The 19118-nt window shown below is 35.8% G+C and overlaps 1 protein-coding gene and 1 non-coding gene across 3 annotated transcripts in view; one reads left to right on the top strand and one right to left on the bottom strand.

Moving 5' to 3' along the window:
* Positions 1-3184, top strand: part of SLC16A4 (solute carrier family 16 member 4) — a 15955-nt gene extending 12771 nt beyond the window's left edge. The window contains exon 8 of the mRNA XM_034414805.2: positions 2966-3184. Within this exon, the coding sequence (XP_034270696.2) occupies positions 2966-3090 (125 nt within the window). The 3' untranslated portion in view covers positions 3091-3184. The remainder of the gene's footprint in view (positions 1-2965) is intronic.
* Positions 1-19118, bottom strand: part of LOC117664063 (uncharacterized) — a 23579-nt gene extending 4461 nt beyond the window's left edge. Inside the window, exons 1-3 of one of the 2 annotated variants that reach the window (XR_015733070.1) lie at positions 18096-19118; positions 3784-3844; positions 540-2768 (exon numbers count right to left, since the gene is read on the bottom strand). This is a non-coding gene — a transcript (uncharacterized LOC117664063). Of the gene's footprint in view, positions 1-539; positions 2769-2963; positions 3059-3783; positions 14352-18095 lie in introns of those variants that run through there. The other variant, XR_015733071.1, reaches the window with a different exon arrangement.

Raw genomic sequence — 19118 nt, 5'->3', positions numbered from 1 at the left:
TGGGGGGGAGAAATGTGTGTTTTTCGTATTCATACAAGTATTTTGTATTAATAGAAAAAAAGACCCGATTTGCTAAACTAATGTTTTCTTCGGCTACACTTAACAGTTTCACTGTCTACTTTCATCCTAGCCCAGGCTAAATAGTTACATTTATCCAGTTTAGACCAAATGTAGATGAAATACAATCCTTGTTTATATTTCCAGAGCTGAATTAGGATCTTACATTTCATTTGAGATGACACGACCTATGTGGTAAGGGAATTAATTAAAAGGTTTATTTAAAGCTATTGTAATAGAAGCTCAAAAGCCAATGACACAATTTAACAATCTAAGGGAAACAACAATGTTAAAATTTTATTTAGCACCCATGAGGAAAATAAGGAAAGGATTCAAGTTTTGATAAAACCAGTGTCAGCCGATGAGGAAAAAGGAAGAAAATGTTTATTGAACTGAACCAGGAATAGGAAATTAACCAGAGAAACTTAATACCTTTGTAATAGAAATGCAGAAAGAGGATAGGGAAATTGTACAGGTTCTACCTGGAATCTTTGCATCAGTCTTCACTGTGAAAGATGTTAATGCAGGACCCACACCTGAAGCATATTCTAGGGAATGGGGCAGGGACTGCCTCTGAAGAGCTGTGCCAAATAGAAAAAATGTAAGAGGTTTTAAAATTAACACATTAATAACTACATGACAACATAATTCTTGAAGAACTTCTAGTAAATAATTAATTAAATTTAAATGTGTTAACATTTAAATCTAGTTTATTAGCCCTTCCTTAGCAGCTAGCAACAAAAATAGTAAACCCACAGCCGTCTTGCTTTCTGGGGTATGGTCCTGTTGTCAGAGTGGATTCTGAGAAGTACTAGTGAGACAGGATTCATTTCCAGAAGACAATCATTGTAAAGTTTGTATGTTTTTTATATTGCAATTGTATCCATGCATCTTATCTACATAACTGGGATTAATAGTATCCATTGGATGTGGATTCAGTGATTCAAGATAGTGAAACCTAAAGCAGAAGAACTTTTAAAAAATGAATGAGCCATTAAACTACATGGTTATATACTTTGATAAAACCTATATTCTTAAGACAGTAGAGGCTTAACTGCAAAGATTTTCACCTGAGGTAAACATTCCTTATAATATGCACTGGGAGTAAAATATGAACACTGGATTTATTAGGAAAAGAACTGAAAACAAAATGGCAAGTACTGTTTTTAAATAATTCTGTAGGTAATATTATTTGGTATAATCAGGATATGTTTCAGAAGGTATTTCATAGCCCTGAAAAAAACAGAAAAGAGTAAGTGAAATAATCAGAAATATGATCATATCCGTATACACTATGTTAAGGCACTTGAAACTTCAAAAAAAGAATAGGGTCAGAATTCCATATGTATACTTGGTAAATGTGCATATTCTTTCATATCTCTAACATTTGAGTTCATTCAGTGCAAGTTATCTGCTGTAGATTTAAATTAGGAAAAAAAAACATAGTTTAAGGCAAGGGTGTCAAACTCAAGGCCCACAGGATGCTTAGATCTGCCCACGGGGCCACCCTGGAAACAGCAACGGACCGGCCCGCAATGCCTCTGCCAGCAAAAATAGAGCTTGGGAGGGCCACATGCGGCCAGCATGCAGGAGACCGTTACAACCGAAAATGGAGAATCAGGAGCCCATTTTCGCTGGCAGGGCTCTTGGGCTGCCACAGACATGAGTAACATGCCCCCCTGCCCCCCCCCCCCCGAGGTCAAACACAATCCTGATGCGGCCCTCAATGAAATCGACACCCCTGGTTTAAGGTACAAAATAGCCAAGCTAACAAGCAGAGGGTGACATTTACAGCCAAATTCATGTTTGAATCTACATTTTTATAAAAGCAGATAGGTATTAAGCCTTAAGGGATAAAAAGAATTTGTTCAGACACTGTTGTGTATGAGATTAATTGGAGGGGATGGATTGTTTTCTGCATACAGGAAGCATCTATATGGCTGTTATTTTAATGAAGAGAACTAGACTGTCAAGGATCTTATGATCCCCTAGTAATCCAATTCGTACATGTAATACATAGAAGCACCACATAAGTGTGAATAAATAGAAGCAAATTTTCAGGCAGGATCTACTCCAGAGTGCTTTAAATATGAGCCATACTATTTCAATGTGGGAACAAGCCCTCTGGTGGTAAATTTTAATAGTTTGCCAAAGCAAGAAAATCGTCCACAACCTAATTGCTATGGGATCCTGGGGATTTACTGTATTCCTAAAGTAACTGTGTGAACACCAATGAGATCTCACCAAATAAGAGATCAGTTTGTTCTATAAATGTTATGGGTAGGATAATAGATCATTACTATGAATTTATATATTTTTTCAAAAGATGTGTTTTACCCATTTTCAAAATTATTAATACTTAAAAGTTTATCATATTACAGAGTATTACCAGGATTCATTCTATATACGTTACATAAAATTCGCCAAAATTAAAATGTCCTTATATGTGGGTGTATAAGAATGTTTAGTCTGCACCACTCAAGTACTCCATAGCTCAATACTGCTGCAAAAGCCACCATCTCTTCTTTGCTGTCGAACAATGTACTCAAATGTGGGATGCAGTAGCAGATCCTAACATACAGAGATTGAGCAAGCAGAAAAATTAACAGACTGGTGAAAGAAAAATTGAAACAGATTATTATTTAATAAACATGGCATGAAGAAATATTAAAGGGATGAAATATATTTACCTTGGAATAAGACATCGGCTCCTGCAATTTAAACCAATTAAGGTGGATTAATATATAAGATATAATATTTATTGCCACTTAGGTTAAATGATGCAAACCCAGTATTGTTGAGGTATCTACATGGTTTTAAAGTGTTGCATTAGTAATGATATGAAAAGACAACTACACCAAACGAGAAGGATTTAATAACCAAATCCTCATGTTCCTCTTACTTACAGGTTGGCTGTATGATTACACACAGACATATGCATGGTCCTTCATTTTGACTGGTATATGTTTCCTTGTTTCATCCATTTCATTATTCTTGGAACCTTTAGCCCAAAAATGGAGACAAGAAAATTGAATCCACTATATAAGCAGACAAGATTCTGCAATTCTCCAAGACTCATCTTGTAGAAGTCATAAATTTTCAACAATAAACTAATTATGGGACAGTGGCTACAAGGTGTCTTTCAAAAATATTAATATTCTGCATGCCTATAAGCTATGCTGTAATTATATATTTCTGTATTGTTGCATGTGGTCAAATAGAAGCTGCTCAGCTATTTGTTATGGATGCTTTAATTTGATTCCTGCAACCCCCGAAGAGTCTGAATGCCATGGTCAAAATGGCCTCTTTGAATTGTTTCATTTAGCAAAGTGTGTTCGAGTCTGAAAATTATTGCAGTTATCATCCAAAGCATATGGAAAGGTTAAATTAGACATCCCTTCTTGTATCTTGACAGCTGCTTGATCAATATCTCAAAATAGAGGAACAAAAGAGATGCAGGTTTAAGTATAACATCAGCTATATGGAGAACAGGGGTGGGTTTCTACCAGTTCGCCCCAGTTCAGGAGAACCAGTAGCGGCAGCGGTGGGAGGCTCCGCCCACTCACCCAAACATCATCAAAAATGCTCTACGCAGAAGCGCAGCACGCTTGCAAAGCAAGCATGCGCACCCATGCACTACCAATAGCGAACTGGTAGCACCGGGATTTGAATCCCATCTCTGATGTAGAAACTCACATGGTGTTACTCTTTCTCAGTCCAACCTACCTCATAGGAATGTGGTGGGGATAAAATGAAGACCTATCTTCATGTACGTTGCCTGGAGTTCCTGGAGAAATAGCAGGATAAAATGCTAACCATCAGTTAATTCATATTAGCATATCATCAGTCTTCATTTAAAAATAAGCACACATACTAAAAAAATCATCCCTTGTTTTAGAGAGCAAATAAAACTATATTCTGAGAATTAGGACAAGATCTCATTTTTGCAAAAAAGAAAAAACTTCCTCCCCATAATATCATACCAAATAAGGAAGCAAGTTTTGTCATTCATATTCAATACCAGTAGTCCTCACCTTACAACCACAATTGAGCCCACAATTTCTGTTGATAAGCAAGACAGTTGTTAAGTGAGTTTTGCCCCATTTTATGGCCTTTCTTGCCACAGTTAAGTGAATCAGTGCAGTTGTTAAGTTAGTAACATGGCTGCTAAGCGAATCTGGCTTTCCCATTGACTCTGCTTGTTAGACAGTCACAAGAGGTGATGACATAACTCTGGGACACTGTCCATCATAAATACGTCAGTTGTCAAGTGTCTGAATTTTGATCATGGACCATGGGGTTGCTGCAACTGTCATAAATGTGAGAAATGGTCATAAGTCACTTTTTCAGTGCTGCTGTAACTTTGCTGTAACAAATTGTTGTAAATCGAGGATTACCTGTGCATTGAGGTTTTTAGTGTGAGAAAGATTTGAGAATATAAGTCATTTTCACTCCTTTGATCTTACTCCAACCTTTTCCAAACAATGTCCTCCAGAAATGTCAGATTATAAGTGCCTTTTAATTTTCAACTAACATAGGTAGGATTTACAGTTCAACATCCACAAGGCCTCATGTTGGGAGATCTATGGGTACAGTAATCCAATATCTCTTGAAAGTGTGAAACTGGAGAAAGTTAGACGTATCGATAGCTACCAGAATTAGAAAACTCAATTGGCTTTATGTCCAACAAGGAATATTCACCCCAAAGTAAAAAGAAAATCTTTGAATTATTATATGAATGTGCTTATCTCACGTTACAAAGTTTATATAATAGGATTGCATTTGTTCAGATCTGAAAATCATTGTAGTTTGTTACATATATATGTGTGTACTTATACCACTTCCTAATGTGTTTGAGATGAGACACAAATTTGGGGGGATGGGGGGGAACTAAGGCTGTTATAGAGATATATACAGTGGATATAAAAAGCCTACACTCACGTGGTTGAAATGCCAGGTTTCTGAGATGTTAAAAAAAATCAGCCCCGGATACATCACTTCAGAATTTTTTCCACTTTTAATACAACCTATAAGCTGAACAACTAAAAAACAATTTTAAGTCTTTTAGGGGAGAAAATAAAAATGAAATACTTACAATAAAATGGTTGTATAAGTGTGCATACCCTTTCAGAAGTAGGGCCTTGGCTGTGTTCAGAATTAACCAATAACATTCAAAGTGATGTTAAATAGCCATTTACAGGTTGACAGTACATACCTGCCATCAATTAGTGACTCTGATCAAGCCCATATAAAGTTCAGCTGTTCTAGTCAGATTACTATAAATCTTTATTAATTCAGTCAACTGAACATTTAAAAATGTATCACAAATATTGACTGGCGCAGATAGTTGATATGGGTTGCTGCCAGCATCTTAGTTATCAACCAAGTACCTTCTTAAGATGTACGATGTTCCAAGTAGCACAGTTTTTTGCAGTTCCGCTGGTGTTATTGCAGGAAGCTGCAATTTATTGATGTATTTTATAAAATTCTTGGACATTATAACAAGTGCTCCGATGACAATGGGTATCACTATGACATGTTTCATTCATAATCGTGTAGTTTCGATGGCCAGGACACAATATTTCATCATCATTATCATTATCATTATTATCATTATCATTATTATTATTATTATTATTATTTTGATATCTGCTCAGTTGCCTCTTACAGCAGAAGCCATGGTCTGCACAGAGCCTACAAAGCATCAAAGGGATCTCACTGGAAGGTATCAGTCAGGGGAAGGGTACAATTTTCCCCCCCAGGCATTGGATATACCATGGAACTACAGTGATGACAGTCATCAGCAAATAAATAAAATATGGCACAGCAGTGACATTACCAAGAACTGGATGTCCCTCCAAACTTGATGAAAAACCAACAAGGAAACTGGTCTAAGAGGCTGCCAAGAGGCCTATAGCAACAATAAAGGTTAAAAAGAAGTCCCTATGGATTTTACTCCGCTAGTTGTTGCCAGTTATAGGGGGCAGTACTCATTTTCATTTTAAGGCCATTGAGCTAGAGCTCTCCGAAGACATTTCCAAGGTTATGTGCCCAGCATGACATCACAGAATGCTGTTATCTTACCGAAATAGTACCTATTTCAAAGATCCGGGCTCTATACGACAGGTGAGCTCCCATCCTCACCTAGTTCCTGCTAACCTAACATTAAAGGAACATCAGGAATTTCTGGAAAATACTGATGGTATACTAGATGTGACAACCATCTTCCGTATTCTTCGTGTCTGGGCTGTGGAATAGGGTGGCAAGAAAAAACATCCAAACCGAGCTACAATAACAAAAACCTATTATCAAGTCTGACAAAAGCATGTGGGAAAATATGCCATGGTCCTGATGAGATCAAGATTGAACTTTTTGGCCATAATTCCAAAAAGTATGTTTGATGTAAAAACAACTCTGTGCATGTGTGGTTTTGTACACTGTACCCACTGTGTACACTGTGCCCACAGTGAAGGATGGGGGTGGCAGCATTATGCTTTGGGGCTGCTTTTCTTCAGCTGGAATAGGGGCTTTAGTCAAGGTGGAGAGAATTATGAACAATTCCAAGTATCAGTTTTGGCACAAAAATCTTCAGGCCTCTGCTAAAATGCTGAAGATGAAGAGGAATTTCACCTTTCAGCACGATAATGACCCAAAGCATATCTCCAAATCAACAAAAGAATGTCTTCCCCAGAAGATGATCCAAGTTCTGGAATGGCCCAGGAAGTGCCTGGACCTGAATCCAATTGAAAATCTCTAGGGTGACCTGAAGAGGGTTGTGCACAGATGTCCTTGCTATCTGACTGATTGGAGCACTTTTGCAAGGAGTAGGCAAAATTCCCAAGGCAAGATATGCCATGCTAATATGCTCCTACCCCAAAAGTCTGAATGCTGTCATAAAACTCAAAAGATGCTTCAATAAAATATTAGTTTAAGGTACACTTATGCAACCATGTTATTGTAGGTACTTTATTTTTATATTTCCCTCTTAATGATTTGTTTTTCAATTGAATTGAACAGCTTCTACCTATCTCTTCCCACTTATGGCTATATCCATGTTGCTTGTATCTTTAAAACCTATATTGTTTTTATTGTTTCCTGGTATGATTTGATTGCTTTTTAGTATCCTATGACCATCACTAAGTGTTGTAACTTATGATTCTTGACAAATATATTTTTTCTTTATGTACATTGAGAGCATATGCACCAGAGACAAATTCCTTGTGTGTCCAATTCCTTGTGTGTCCAATAAAGAATTCTATTCTATTCTTGTTTATATATTAAAGGTGGAAAAAATCTGAAGTGATTTATCTTGGTCTATTGTTTTTTTACATCTCACAAACTTGGCATGTGTACAGGTAATCCTCAATTTACAAACACGATTGAGCCCAAAATTTATGTTGCTAAGCAAGACGGTTAAGTGAGTTTTGCTCCATTTTATGACTTTTCTTGCCACAGTTAAGTGAATCACTGCAGTACTAATTGTTAAATTAGTAACATGGTTGTTAAATTAATCTGGCTTCCCCATTGACTTTGTCAGGTCACAAAAGGTGATCAGATAACCCCAGGACACTAGAACTGTTATAAATATGAGTCAGTTGCCAAGTGTCTGAATTTTGTTCACATGACCGTAGTGATACTGCAAGTCCTAAGTGTGCAAAACGGTCATAAGACCCTATTTTCAGTGCAATTGTAACTTAGAACAGTTACTAAATGAATTGTTGTAAGATGAGGACTATCTATATAGACTTTTTATATCCTTTGTACTTATATCTTATCAATTTTAATCTAAAAAGAATCAGCTCATAGATAATAGGAAATATCTGTGTGTGCCTACCAATTGTAGCTGTTTTACAAATGCATTGGGCTGGAATTCTCAAGCTAACACAGCCACTGACCATATAGTTGAAATTCAACACAGGTCAATGGCTAGAAAAATAAAATAGTCAGATTTAAGATTCAATCCAGTATTATTCTTAAAGGTCATTTGCTTAAACTAGGAAAAGCATTACATACTGCATGAACACATGCTTCTAAATAAGAAGTATGAAGCATGTGAAATAGGCTTTCTACTTAGTGAATAGAGCTTTTTCACACTGAACCAGCATAACAGATTAAATCTTGCATAATGTTGTATCAAGTTGACAGTATCCTTTTAATACTTACATTTGCTGTGAAATTTTTAGAAAAAAGTGCCAAAGTTGATGACACTTTTCTATTTGTATATTTAATGCTTCCAATTGGAATCTGAAGTACAGTTGTTTTCTTGTGTCATATGTGCTTTGTTTGCTTGGCTGGTTGCAATTGCTAATTTTCTAGCCATGTGAAGGAGCTCACTGACCAATACAAAAACATATTTACACTCTAGCAGGTAGCAATCCTGTTGCTGCAACTGCATGTGAAAATAGTAGAATGTATTATTTTTATCTGATGGCAATATCAGTTAAAGGACCGCAGCCCTTCAGTCATTTATGGTGGTTTCTCATATGTTCAACAGTTTCTTTTCAGTTTCAGGCTTATCTTGTTATCTTATTTGGCTCTTGGCCGCTATCTGGCTTGTTCAACATCCCAATGTGCAGTTCTATAATGACTGATGGCCTTAAGAGTGCCTACCAGTTTCATTTCCTTAAGACTGAATTATAATGATGCAAAATATTTGCTTACATCATTCCACTCCCCATTCCAGGCTTATCATTTGTTAAGCTTAAAAGTTGTTTATTTGCTGGTAAAGGCCCACTTTGAATGAGAATCTTCTCCTGAGGCGTAACAGAGGTAAAAACAAAGTACTGAAATGGATCCCAATATTAACAAAATCAGTTGACTAAATCTACTCAGAAAATACCTGATTCATCCACATTGTTTTACAAGCATATCAAGAAATATAGTTGGTTCCTCAGCTTTTTCAGCATAAACTTGTTCCTCTTTAACAAAAGAAGCAAGGGAAATAATCTTGATTCCAAGTATGCCAGTGTAGAGTGGTCATCAAGGAATTTATGTCAGCTGAAATTCTGCTCTAATAGTCTAATTGATCATTATGAAATTTGTGCTTATTTATGAATATTGCCACTTTTCCATGCAGATACTGCAAAAAGCATTGTTTCAACTTGTCAAGGTGTGTTTATATGATTTATGATATTGTAAGGATTGTATATAATCTTTAGAATCACCAATTCCCAGTTTTCATCAGGATGGGAAGAAAAATAAAGTCATCTGCTTTCCTTCTATTACTATTACTAACTGCCTAAGATGTCATCCACAGAATAAGGCAATTCTGAACATTATTTTCTGCAATGTTTTAGCTCTAGAATGGTTCTTTAAATCAAATGAATGAAATACAGTACAACATGCACTGAAGTGACATCTTCTTCCTGGCTCTTTCCTTTTCAAATCTGCTGCATTCACTGGAAAGGTTAAATGTTTAATCAGTTTCGCCACTGCCCCACCATAATTTACCTTAATCATCACTGCTTTCTACAAAATTTACCAAAAGCCTTGGTAGTACAGGGGTTTAAGGCACCCTGTTATTAAGCTGGTTATTAAGACCAGCTGCCTGCAATTACTGCAGGGTTCGAATCTCGCCAAGGCTCAAGGTTGACTCAGCCTTCCATCCTTTCTAAGGTAGGTAAATTGAGGACCCAGTTGTGGGGGCAATAAGCTGACTTTGTATAAATATTCAAAAGGATGAAGGCTATTGCTGAGCACATTGTAAGCCGCCCTGAGTCTTCGGAGAAGGGCGGCATATAAATCAAATTTTTTTTAAAAAAAAATTTAAACGCATATGATGATGCAGGATCATTCTCAGATTGTCAGCCAATTGTGAGGCCTGTCTCTAAACAGAGTAGCTTGATGTAAATAAGTTTACTCCAACCAGCACTATCATTCCGATTCCATTTGCTAGATTGACTATGTTCAAACATGCCACTTGTTGGTTAGATTCAAACTCATTCTAATATAAAATCATTAACATAAAGAAGAAAAATTTTGTGAAAAAATAAGCATGACTGAGTGATAGTTATATCTAGGATTGTGATTACACTTATGTGCAGTATATCATACCAATAGGTTATCAATGAAGAAATGATATCCATACACAATTCCTTTACTATACTTAAGATCAAAGATTATCAGAATGGAAGTATAATTGTTTAGTGGCCTAGAACTTTGTTTTGTCAATGTTTATTAAATAATGTTATAAACTCTCCTCCTCGTGATGCAATCTTTTGCTATGCTTAGGATCAAGGTACATGAACGATGAAGCTGTATAATGCTTTGGATTGGATTTTAAAAAATATTTCAAAGCATGCAAGGCCACAAACGTAGCAGCAGTCTGCAGTTGTTGTTTTAAGTAGCCACCTTTTTCCATGACTGAACAATCCTATGAAAAAGCATGGCTGGTTTTCATTTTCATGTGATACAAGTTGTTTTTTGTAAATTGAATCCAAAGAACTGCAAATCCCTACATTCCTGAAAACATCAGCAAGAAAGGACTCTTAATGTATGAAGTACAAGAAGAAATGATCCTGATGGTTATTCTCCCATAATATGACACACCACTAATAGTGAATTGTTTAAAAATATATCAAGTTAAGTTTCTTTTTCCTTTTCTTTTCCATATACCAAAAACAACAGGATTGCATATTTGATCGCTGCTATAAAGGGTAATTCCTAACCATGAATATAGGCCACACTGTTCATATGCGACCACAGAACTCTGTGTCACACCATGATATGAGATACACTTAGAAAGATTATTGAAAATAAAATACCAAGTTTCATAAAAGACATATGATCTACTTTAGAATATAGTCCTCATTTAACAGTCACTTAGCGACCATCATAATTTGAAGTTACGATGGACACCCCCCCAAAAAAAGCTTATTTATGAACTGGTTCCAGAGTTCCAACAGTGGGGCGCGCGCGCACACACACTGGTTACGGCATTCCAGTCACACAATTCAAGAGTTTTTTTCTGGTTTATGGCCTTTTTCCATTCATATCTCCAAGGACTGTGAGCAGCATTAGAGAGAAAACAAGGCTTTCTCCATCCCCTAAGGATCACTGCAGATTCTGGTTTTCTGTTACTATTAATAGTAAACTAGCAAACTGGTCCCCACTAATCAATCATATTGATAAAATGGCCAGCGGGAAAATGCTTGTGGAGATTCTCAGTCATCCAGGTCATGGTTGTCCCAAAGGTGTTTTTCCAAAAGGAAACTGGACTTTGTTTTTTCCTTGAAGACGTTTCGCTTCTCATCCAAGAAGCTTCTTCAGTTCTGACTGAATGGCAGGGATTGAAACCATTCCCTTTTGAAAAGTACCTTTTGAATAACTATGACCTGGATGACCACAATCCAAAATCTCCACAATCATTTTCCCACTAGCCATGTTATCAATGTGATTGAATGGAACCATTCCCTGCCATTTAATCAGAACTGAAGCAGCTTCTTGGATAAGAAGCAAAATGTCTTCAAGGAAAAAACAAAGTTGACTTTTGAAAAGTATCTTTGGGATGCCAGTAGGAAAACGGAACCAAGGGTTTCTTGTGGTCTATAAACTATGGGTTATTCCTCCTTGGAATGAAATATTTATCTATAGGACAAAAAATCTAAAAGGAGTGCTGGAGCAATTGGTATTTATCCTTCTTAAATACTTGGAATCGCTTCCTGAAGTTGATAAGATTTAGGGCTACACATAACAATATTTAACATATGGGGGTTTCTATAATATGATGGTAAAGGATTTAGATTCTTTTTGAGAGTACACATAATATTCTAAATTTTTATCACCATTATAGACTTACATAATAGCATTTATTATCTATTTTAAATTTACTGATAATAATCTTTAATACACTAAGTTGTAACTTATGTGCTTTTTCTTTACATGGAAGATTCTATAATCTGTTTGGTCAAATGCAAACCAGAAGGGTCTAAACTCATGGTAAATTGAATAAATATGCATGTACTCTAGACTTACACACAAAAAATATTTTATGATTCATGAACCACCCAGAATGTATCTCATTAACACAGTCACTTGAATTCAAACCCACGCTCTAACCTAGGTAACAATCTGAGGCTATCCATATTCCTTTTGATTCTGAGCTATTAATTTCTCAACTACTCCTTTCAAGTTGGGGATACCACCATTAAATTACCTGGATAAAAGAAAAGAGAAAAGAAGAGCTTGTCTCTTTGGTAGATATCATCAAATACCACCTTTGTAACTATACATTGAAAAAAGTAATAGTAAAATACAAAACTGAAAGTTGGTACTAAAGCTAAACTTCCCCAACTTGGTGCATTCCAGATGTGTCCATCCTGACTGGGAATTCCAGCGCATCTGGGGAGCATCAGATTGTCCTAGGCAGAAATCCCATAACTAACTCAGTATATCAAAAAACAAAACTTTTAGATGGCATTTATCAGAATCATAACAATTGTAAGAACTTTTCATATTAAAAATAATTATCAAGGCAAATTTAATATTTTCTTTTACTGAATAGCAATAGCACTTAGACTTATATACTGCTTCACAGTGCTTTACAGCCCCTCTCTAAGTGGTTTAGAGTCAACATATTGCCCCTAACGATCTAGGTCCTCAGAATAATATAGACAGCGTAAAGAATGGTAGTTCTTGATTAATTATAACTTTCTTCCAGCAAATATTTTACAGTGTTTTTTAATTTTAATTGAAGTGCAGCTTAACCATAACCCAGTATGGAACTCTAAATAATCACCCAATTCTTCTATAAACAAACCAAATAACAAAACAGATCCCACCTACCCACAACCTCCCCATGTGTCCTTGGTTTTAATGTCTGATCTTAACTTTTTTAACTGTATATGTAACTGTAAACCATCCAGTTATAAAAAATGTTATAAATTAAAAAAGGATGCTATAAGAAGCCTTCTTGAAGTTTTAAATTCAATATTCTATCTTATGTAATAGATCAATAGAAATATTCATATAATGTTCTGTAACCTTACCAATTCTTAACATTTCTTCTAGGCAATTTGCCTTTAAAACTGTAGAAGGGATGTTAGAATCTGGGGGGAGGGAGGGGAGTGAAAAGAGGGATCAGCCTAGAAACCCTATGTAGTAGCCACGAGAGAACCAAGTCCAACCTCCCCTTGGGTGCCACTGACCTTTATCTAATTCTAAGTAGGTGTCGACTGATTCCTGTGCCAACTGAAGCCTGTGGCTTTTAGCGATAAATTAATTTAGCTGAATCTTCACGTGTGAACCTAGTCTTTCGTGAAAAAAATATCCAATTTAATATAGGAATTAAATGGTCTCCAACACCTTGCTCCAGTCATCAAGAAGAATTTTCTAAAAAAGCTTTCCAAAATATTTGAGAACATTTTGGTGGGTAGCAATATATTAATGGAATTCCTAATTTGGGGGATCTTTCTTGTTATAAATAAACATTGCATATCAGAAACTGCTGAAACAGTGATGTTTTTTAAGTCCAGGGCATTTCATGTTTCAATTGTGCTGCCATTCTACTGCCCCCAGTCTCTGGGGGCAGTACAATTACTGGTCTGCAATTATCCAAACAACCATTAGATAGCAGCACAGAGAGCAAGAAAAATATTAACTATGATGCTTGTTCAGATTTTTGCAGCCCAGATCTCTAAATTTACTCTTTAATTTTGTAGTAAAACTTTAACATTGTTTGGCATTTTCTTCACTATTTGTCTTCACACAAAAGAAAAAGATATCACCATCCACTGTAATAATTAAGCATGAATAGATTTAAAAAGGAACTAGAGACATATCCTCAAAATGATTTTTGTGCTCTGTCTTCCACTTCCAACAGCTAAGTCAATTAGCTGTTAACTCTGCCTTTTCAACCCAAGACATTTATCCTCCAAGATTAAAAAAAAAACCTCTTATACACTCAGCATGCCTATAGTTGGCTAAAATGATAATGTAATGGTGTGATACAAAATTAGAATATACATTATCTCTTCTGCCACATTGCATCAAAATGCTTTCTCTTTTAACCATTTAATCTAGAAAACAGAATGCTCTGAATCCTGTATTCACTTTGTATTCACTTTCCCCAATTTGTAGTAGTGTGCAATGTTTGGGTCTCCTGGATGCACAGTTCCTGCTCAATGAGCAGGTAACACTGTGCCACGAAAGTTCTTGAACAGCTTCATCTGTTGCATCATTTCCTAGATTCAAAGACTCTTCAGATAGTCGCCTTTCTAAAGGTGTTTTTTCAAGAGGCAACTGGACTTTCTGGTTACTTACTTACCAGAAAGTCCAGTTGCCTCTTGAAAAAGCATCTTTGGGACAACCATGACCTGGATGACTGAGAATCTCCCTAGACACTCTTCAGATAGTCATTCACGATGTAGTCATATCATAGCTTGATGTACAACGCATCTTACATGTGGTTGCCTTTCAAGAGCTCATTGGGACCTTCAACTGGTGCAGTCAGTGATGGATATGCCCTTGTGCCCATGTGGAACCTCCCTTTGCAAGCTATACTGGTTTCCAATCTGCTTCTGAGTGCAATTCAGATGCTGGTTAGATCTACTTGGTAGGAAATTGGATTACTTGAGAAACTACCTCTCCCCTGTGTCAGATATCAGCCTGGGCATTTCAACATGACAGGGTTGGGGCATTCCAGGTTCCTTTGATTAAGTAGTGCCCTCTTAACAGGACCCCAGAAACATGCCTTCTCTGTCGCAGCACCTGCCTACTAGAATAAGCCTTCCTCTGAGATCAAGGTGGAACTCACTCTGATGCTGTTCTGGATGGCCTTAAAAAATCTGGTTCTTTTTCCAGGTTCCAGACTAGAGTCATTGAACTCCTTTGCTGGGCATATGCCATCTTTACTGTTTATTTTTACGTTAAGTTGAAATAAATAAATTAAAATACTGTTCTCCATTCCAAAAACTGTGAGGGTGGTGGGGTAAAGGAAGGGGAAGTAGAGGAGGAAAAGGAGAGGAGGAAAGAAGAAAGTAGAAGAGTAGATGGAAGAAGGGAGGGAAGGGAAAGAGAAGAGAGGAGAGGGAGAAGAAGGATTGTTGTAAAACAAGAGAGATGAAATGGTAGAAGAGCAACCCCGAATATAATTAAATTGTTTAGGATGAAGATTGTATTAGTATGAAAGTTAAAAGAAAATGTGTAGGTTAGATAAGAAATTTTACATTTAAGATATGTTTATGAGAGAAAAAAATAAAACTTTTTCAAAAAAGAAAGAAAATAATAATAATAATAATTTTTTAAAAAACTGTGAGGGTGGTTTGTTCACCAACTGTGGCCCAGAAAATGAACAATGAAATTGCTAATAGAAAATACATAGAGTCAGTAAGATCTGGTGATTAAGATGCTGAACTAGGAGCTGAGAAACCTAAATTCTATTCCTGCCTCAGGCTCAAGAACTGAGTAACGTTAGGCCAATCACACTCTCAGGACTAGGAAGGAAGGAAGGAAGGAAGGAAGGAAGGAAGGAAGGAAGGAAGGAAGGAAGGAAGGAAGGAAGGAAGGAAGGAAGGAAGGAAGGAAGGAAGGAAGGAAGGAAGGAAGGAAGGAAGGAAGGACAAACTATTCCTGAAAATATTGTCTGGAGATCTTAAGGATGTATCTATGTGGTGACCACAAAACAAGGCTGACCCAAAGACAAAAAAGAAAAACAAAATCCAAATAGATACAATATAAGCCAACTGAGTAACTCTGGGCCCGTCATTCTCTCAGCTCAACCCACCTCACAGGATTGTTATTGTGGGACAAATAAAAGGAATATTATGTATGTTTGCTGCCTTGAGTTACTTAAAAAGTAATGGTTTTTTTAAAAAAAAATCTAAAAAATAATTAAATATACTACAATCTGTGATATCTTTTCCTAAATACTTCAGATTCATTCAGAAATTAAGATACCTTTATCACTAAAAAATGATCTCAAGTATATATGATGATGGAAAGTAGAAATGAATATACAGCACACTGTGCAAGGTATCTTGGTAAGTACCACTGAATGCTTTTTACATCCCAACGGTATAAAATGCATTCAGTGGTACTTGAATGTCTTGGTACATAGACGTGTCATCAGTGGTATATAGAAGCCTTGATGTCTTCTATGCCCTATTATTCTTTGAGTTAAAGCCCAATCATTACTGTCCTTAATAATCAAAGTCTGTCATCACCAGAACCTACCACCAGTGGGCATTTACATTTGCCTTGTTTGAAGACTTAACACCAAGATTATCATTCAGGCTCCTGGGGACAGTAACTTAGTAAATAATGCACTTGAAAACACTAAGGATTTGCCTGAAATGTTCAACCTGTTCAAGAAGCATGCAAATTTAATTTAAGAATATAAGCAAGGAATTTTCTTTTCATATTTTTAATTTGATTCTGACCCCATCTGCCATACTAAATAGTGATTGGCTTTAAATGAAGTTATGTATTCTCTGCTCAAATCAAATGTAATTGTGTAAATCTACAGAGTTGCCTTTTCTTTCTTTCTTTTTCTTTCTTTTCCCTCTCCCTCTCTCTTCTTTTTGCATAATTCAGTCTGGTTCACATGACATAAGAAATTACCCAGGATAAAAAATCCAACTCTACAACCACTGGAGAGTGTGCATTTATGCGTTCTTCCTGATTATGCATTTATGCGTTCTTCCTGATTAATTTGATGCAAATTAATCAGGAATAAAGACCCACTGATTTCAAAGGATTTTATTTAAATATGCTTAAGTCTGGAATCAAAATATTTGTAAAAATACTTTGTAAAGATATTTTTAAAAATGCATAGATACCCTTGAACCAAACCTGGTTCTATCCCAGTAACTGCAGAAACTATCCCAGTAATTGCATAGTTTCTAGCAACCATTACAGATATCATTATCTTCTGGGATGCTTTTTGAATTCCTGGCTTAGCCTGAAGCCCTATTTCCCTAGGGATGTCCTTTTAACTTCTGCTGATTAACAGCCATACTTCCTGATCAATTAATTTTTATATGTTACAATCAGGAAGGCTCCCCCCCCCCCATCTTAGCATATCTGGGATAAAATAATGGAACAAATTTTAGTTCCATTGTTAAATTAGTGCAGAAAAAATTAACATAATTTGCCAGTCTAAAAAAAGAGACTATGGACACAAAGTCAATCATTGCATGACATACACCAATCACAGAATGCCCGGATCTTTCCTTTTGTGTGATCCCAAGAATGCTTGTAGAAACATTTAACTCTAGCTAACCAGAGCATCTATAAATATTTCTGAAACAAGCCAATTCAAAACACAAGTTTATGTAATATAATTAATGCAAACATCAGAGCATTCGGTGACTAACTACAATCAAACTAAAAGCTATACAAACCTATTCTCCTAAAGAATGTATTATAATCCCAAGGCTTCATAAAGTCATGCACATTACAAAAAATCTTGGTTTATCATGACATTAAATGTAATCAGAGTAGCTATCTTTGTAGTTCATTATGTTGAAACATAAAAAATCTTCTTTAAGACTATACCTATACCTTTAAGACTGTACACAAGTCAGAAGAACAAAGAGTTAGGTTTGTTATATTCAGCTAGAAAAATGGAGAAATGTAAGGATTATGTACCATTGCAGAGTATGTTCTGATGAGGGGCAATATTTCATTTTGATTGCCTTTTTTAATGAAATACTCACTGTCTGAAATCTTAAAAATGTATAGCCCTAATGCTTGTATTGGTAACTAAAAGCTGCCTTTAACTGTACAAGTTATATACAGTATTAGCCAAAGTTAATCATTTTTTTCAATTTCATTGGTTTTAGTGGGATAATTTTCTTCTCTGATGAAATTGGTAAGATTTTCTAAAATTAGTATATTAAATGCTGTTTAATATTAAAACTGTGCTATTCCACTTTAGTTTTAGAGTATACAATTTTAAGACAGTGCTCTAAGGAAATGCAGTTTCACAAATTTCTCATGTCTGCTTTGAATGATTACACAGCTACGTCCATTTTTATATTGTTATGCCATAGTCAAAGCCAACCTAAGCAGCATTTCATTCTTATGGGAAAAATAGTTACCTTTCAGATAAAGATGTCCCTCTAATCAGTCCAGAGGGGCTGACCAATCCTGTGAAGAAATAACTATTATGGAACAACTATTAAAAGCATTTCCCAGCACCAAATGCACTGGAGTTATATACTGGGTTGAACAATAAAAAGGAAAATACATCAAATATTTTGATTTAATTGATCTGAAGAATTTTCTTCAGTTTGCTAACTCAACTGTATCATTCCCTCATCAGAAACTTTTAAGCTGCAATTCTATAGAGAAATATGTAGCAGTAAATTCCATTTTACATGAATTATTTCTGAGTAGACAGGAGCAAGGCTGTTGTTAGGAATACAATTTTTTAGATTACAATCAGAGGATACTTAACCAAACCTTTTCATCTATTTATTAAAATTAGCTGCTTTCTTCCAATAAAGGATGCTTAATGGAACCTGTTACTTACCAATCGAGAAAAATTCTAAAGTTTAGAATTATAACTATTTCTGCCAAGTAGTTTCTCTACTGATATCCTCTAGCATTCCATAAGCAGATTGATTGTATTTCTAGTCATATCTCAATCTAACTATTGAAAAAATTGAATTATCTAAAAACTATCCTCTTCACATTCCACTGACTTTCACCGTACAGAGGAAAGGGACCAATCACAACATAAATATATTTCGTTACGTATGTACCCAGAAATACATATCCACCTTTTTTTACATTACTTTTCTTACGGAGAAAGGATAGCCTGGACCTTGTTAGAGATTACTGTGTTTGATACAAGCCTCTTAGTTGCTTCTGTAATTTACTGAATAGAAATGTCACCATAAATGCTCAGCCCTCTCAACTATTTACATCATTTAAAAAGTTCAGGAATCAATATGAAAGTGGCATTAGATGTTCAAATTAATACTTAATTGTACTAAACCTCATTGCATTGGGGGAGGGGGTACTGTAAAAGTTAGTAAGAACCAATAATTTAAGAACTTGGAAGGCTACAATGAGCAAAGCCTTAAAAGCAGTCAACCCAGTTCCTTATAATTACAATT

The sequence above is a fragment of the Pantherophis guttatus genome, chromosome 3 (genome assembly GCF_059756535.1).
Source record: "Pantherophis guttatus breed Tessera chromosome 3, ASM5975653v1, whole genome shotgun sequence".
Taxonomy (NCBI): Eukaryota; Metazoa; Chordata; class Lepidosauria; order Squamata; family Colubridae; genus Pantherophis; species Pantherophis guttatus.
This window is presented reverse-complemented; position numbering and strand designations above follow the sequence as displayed.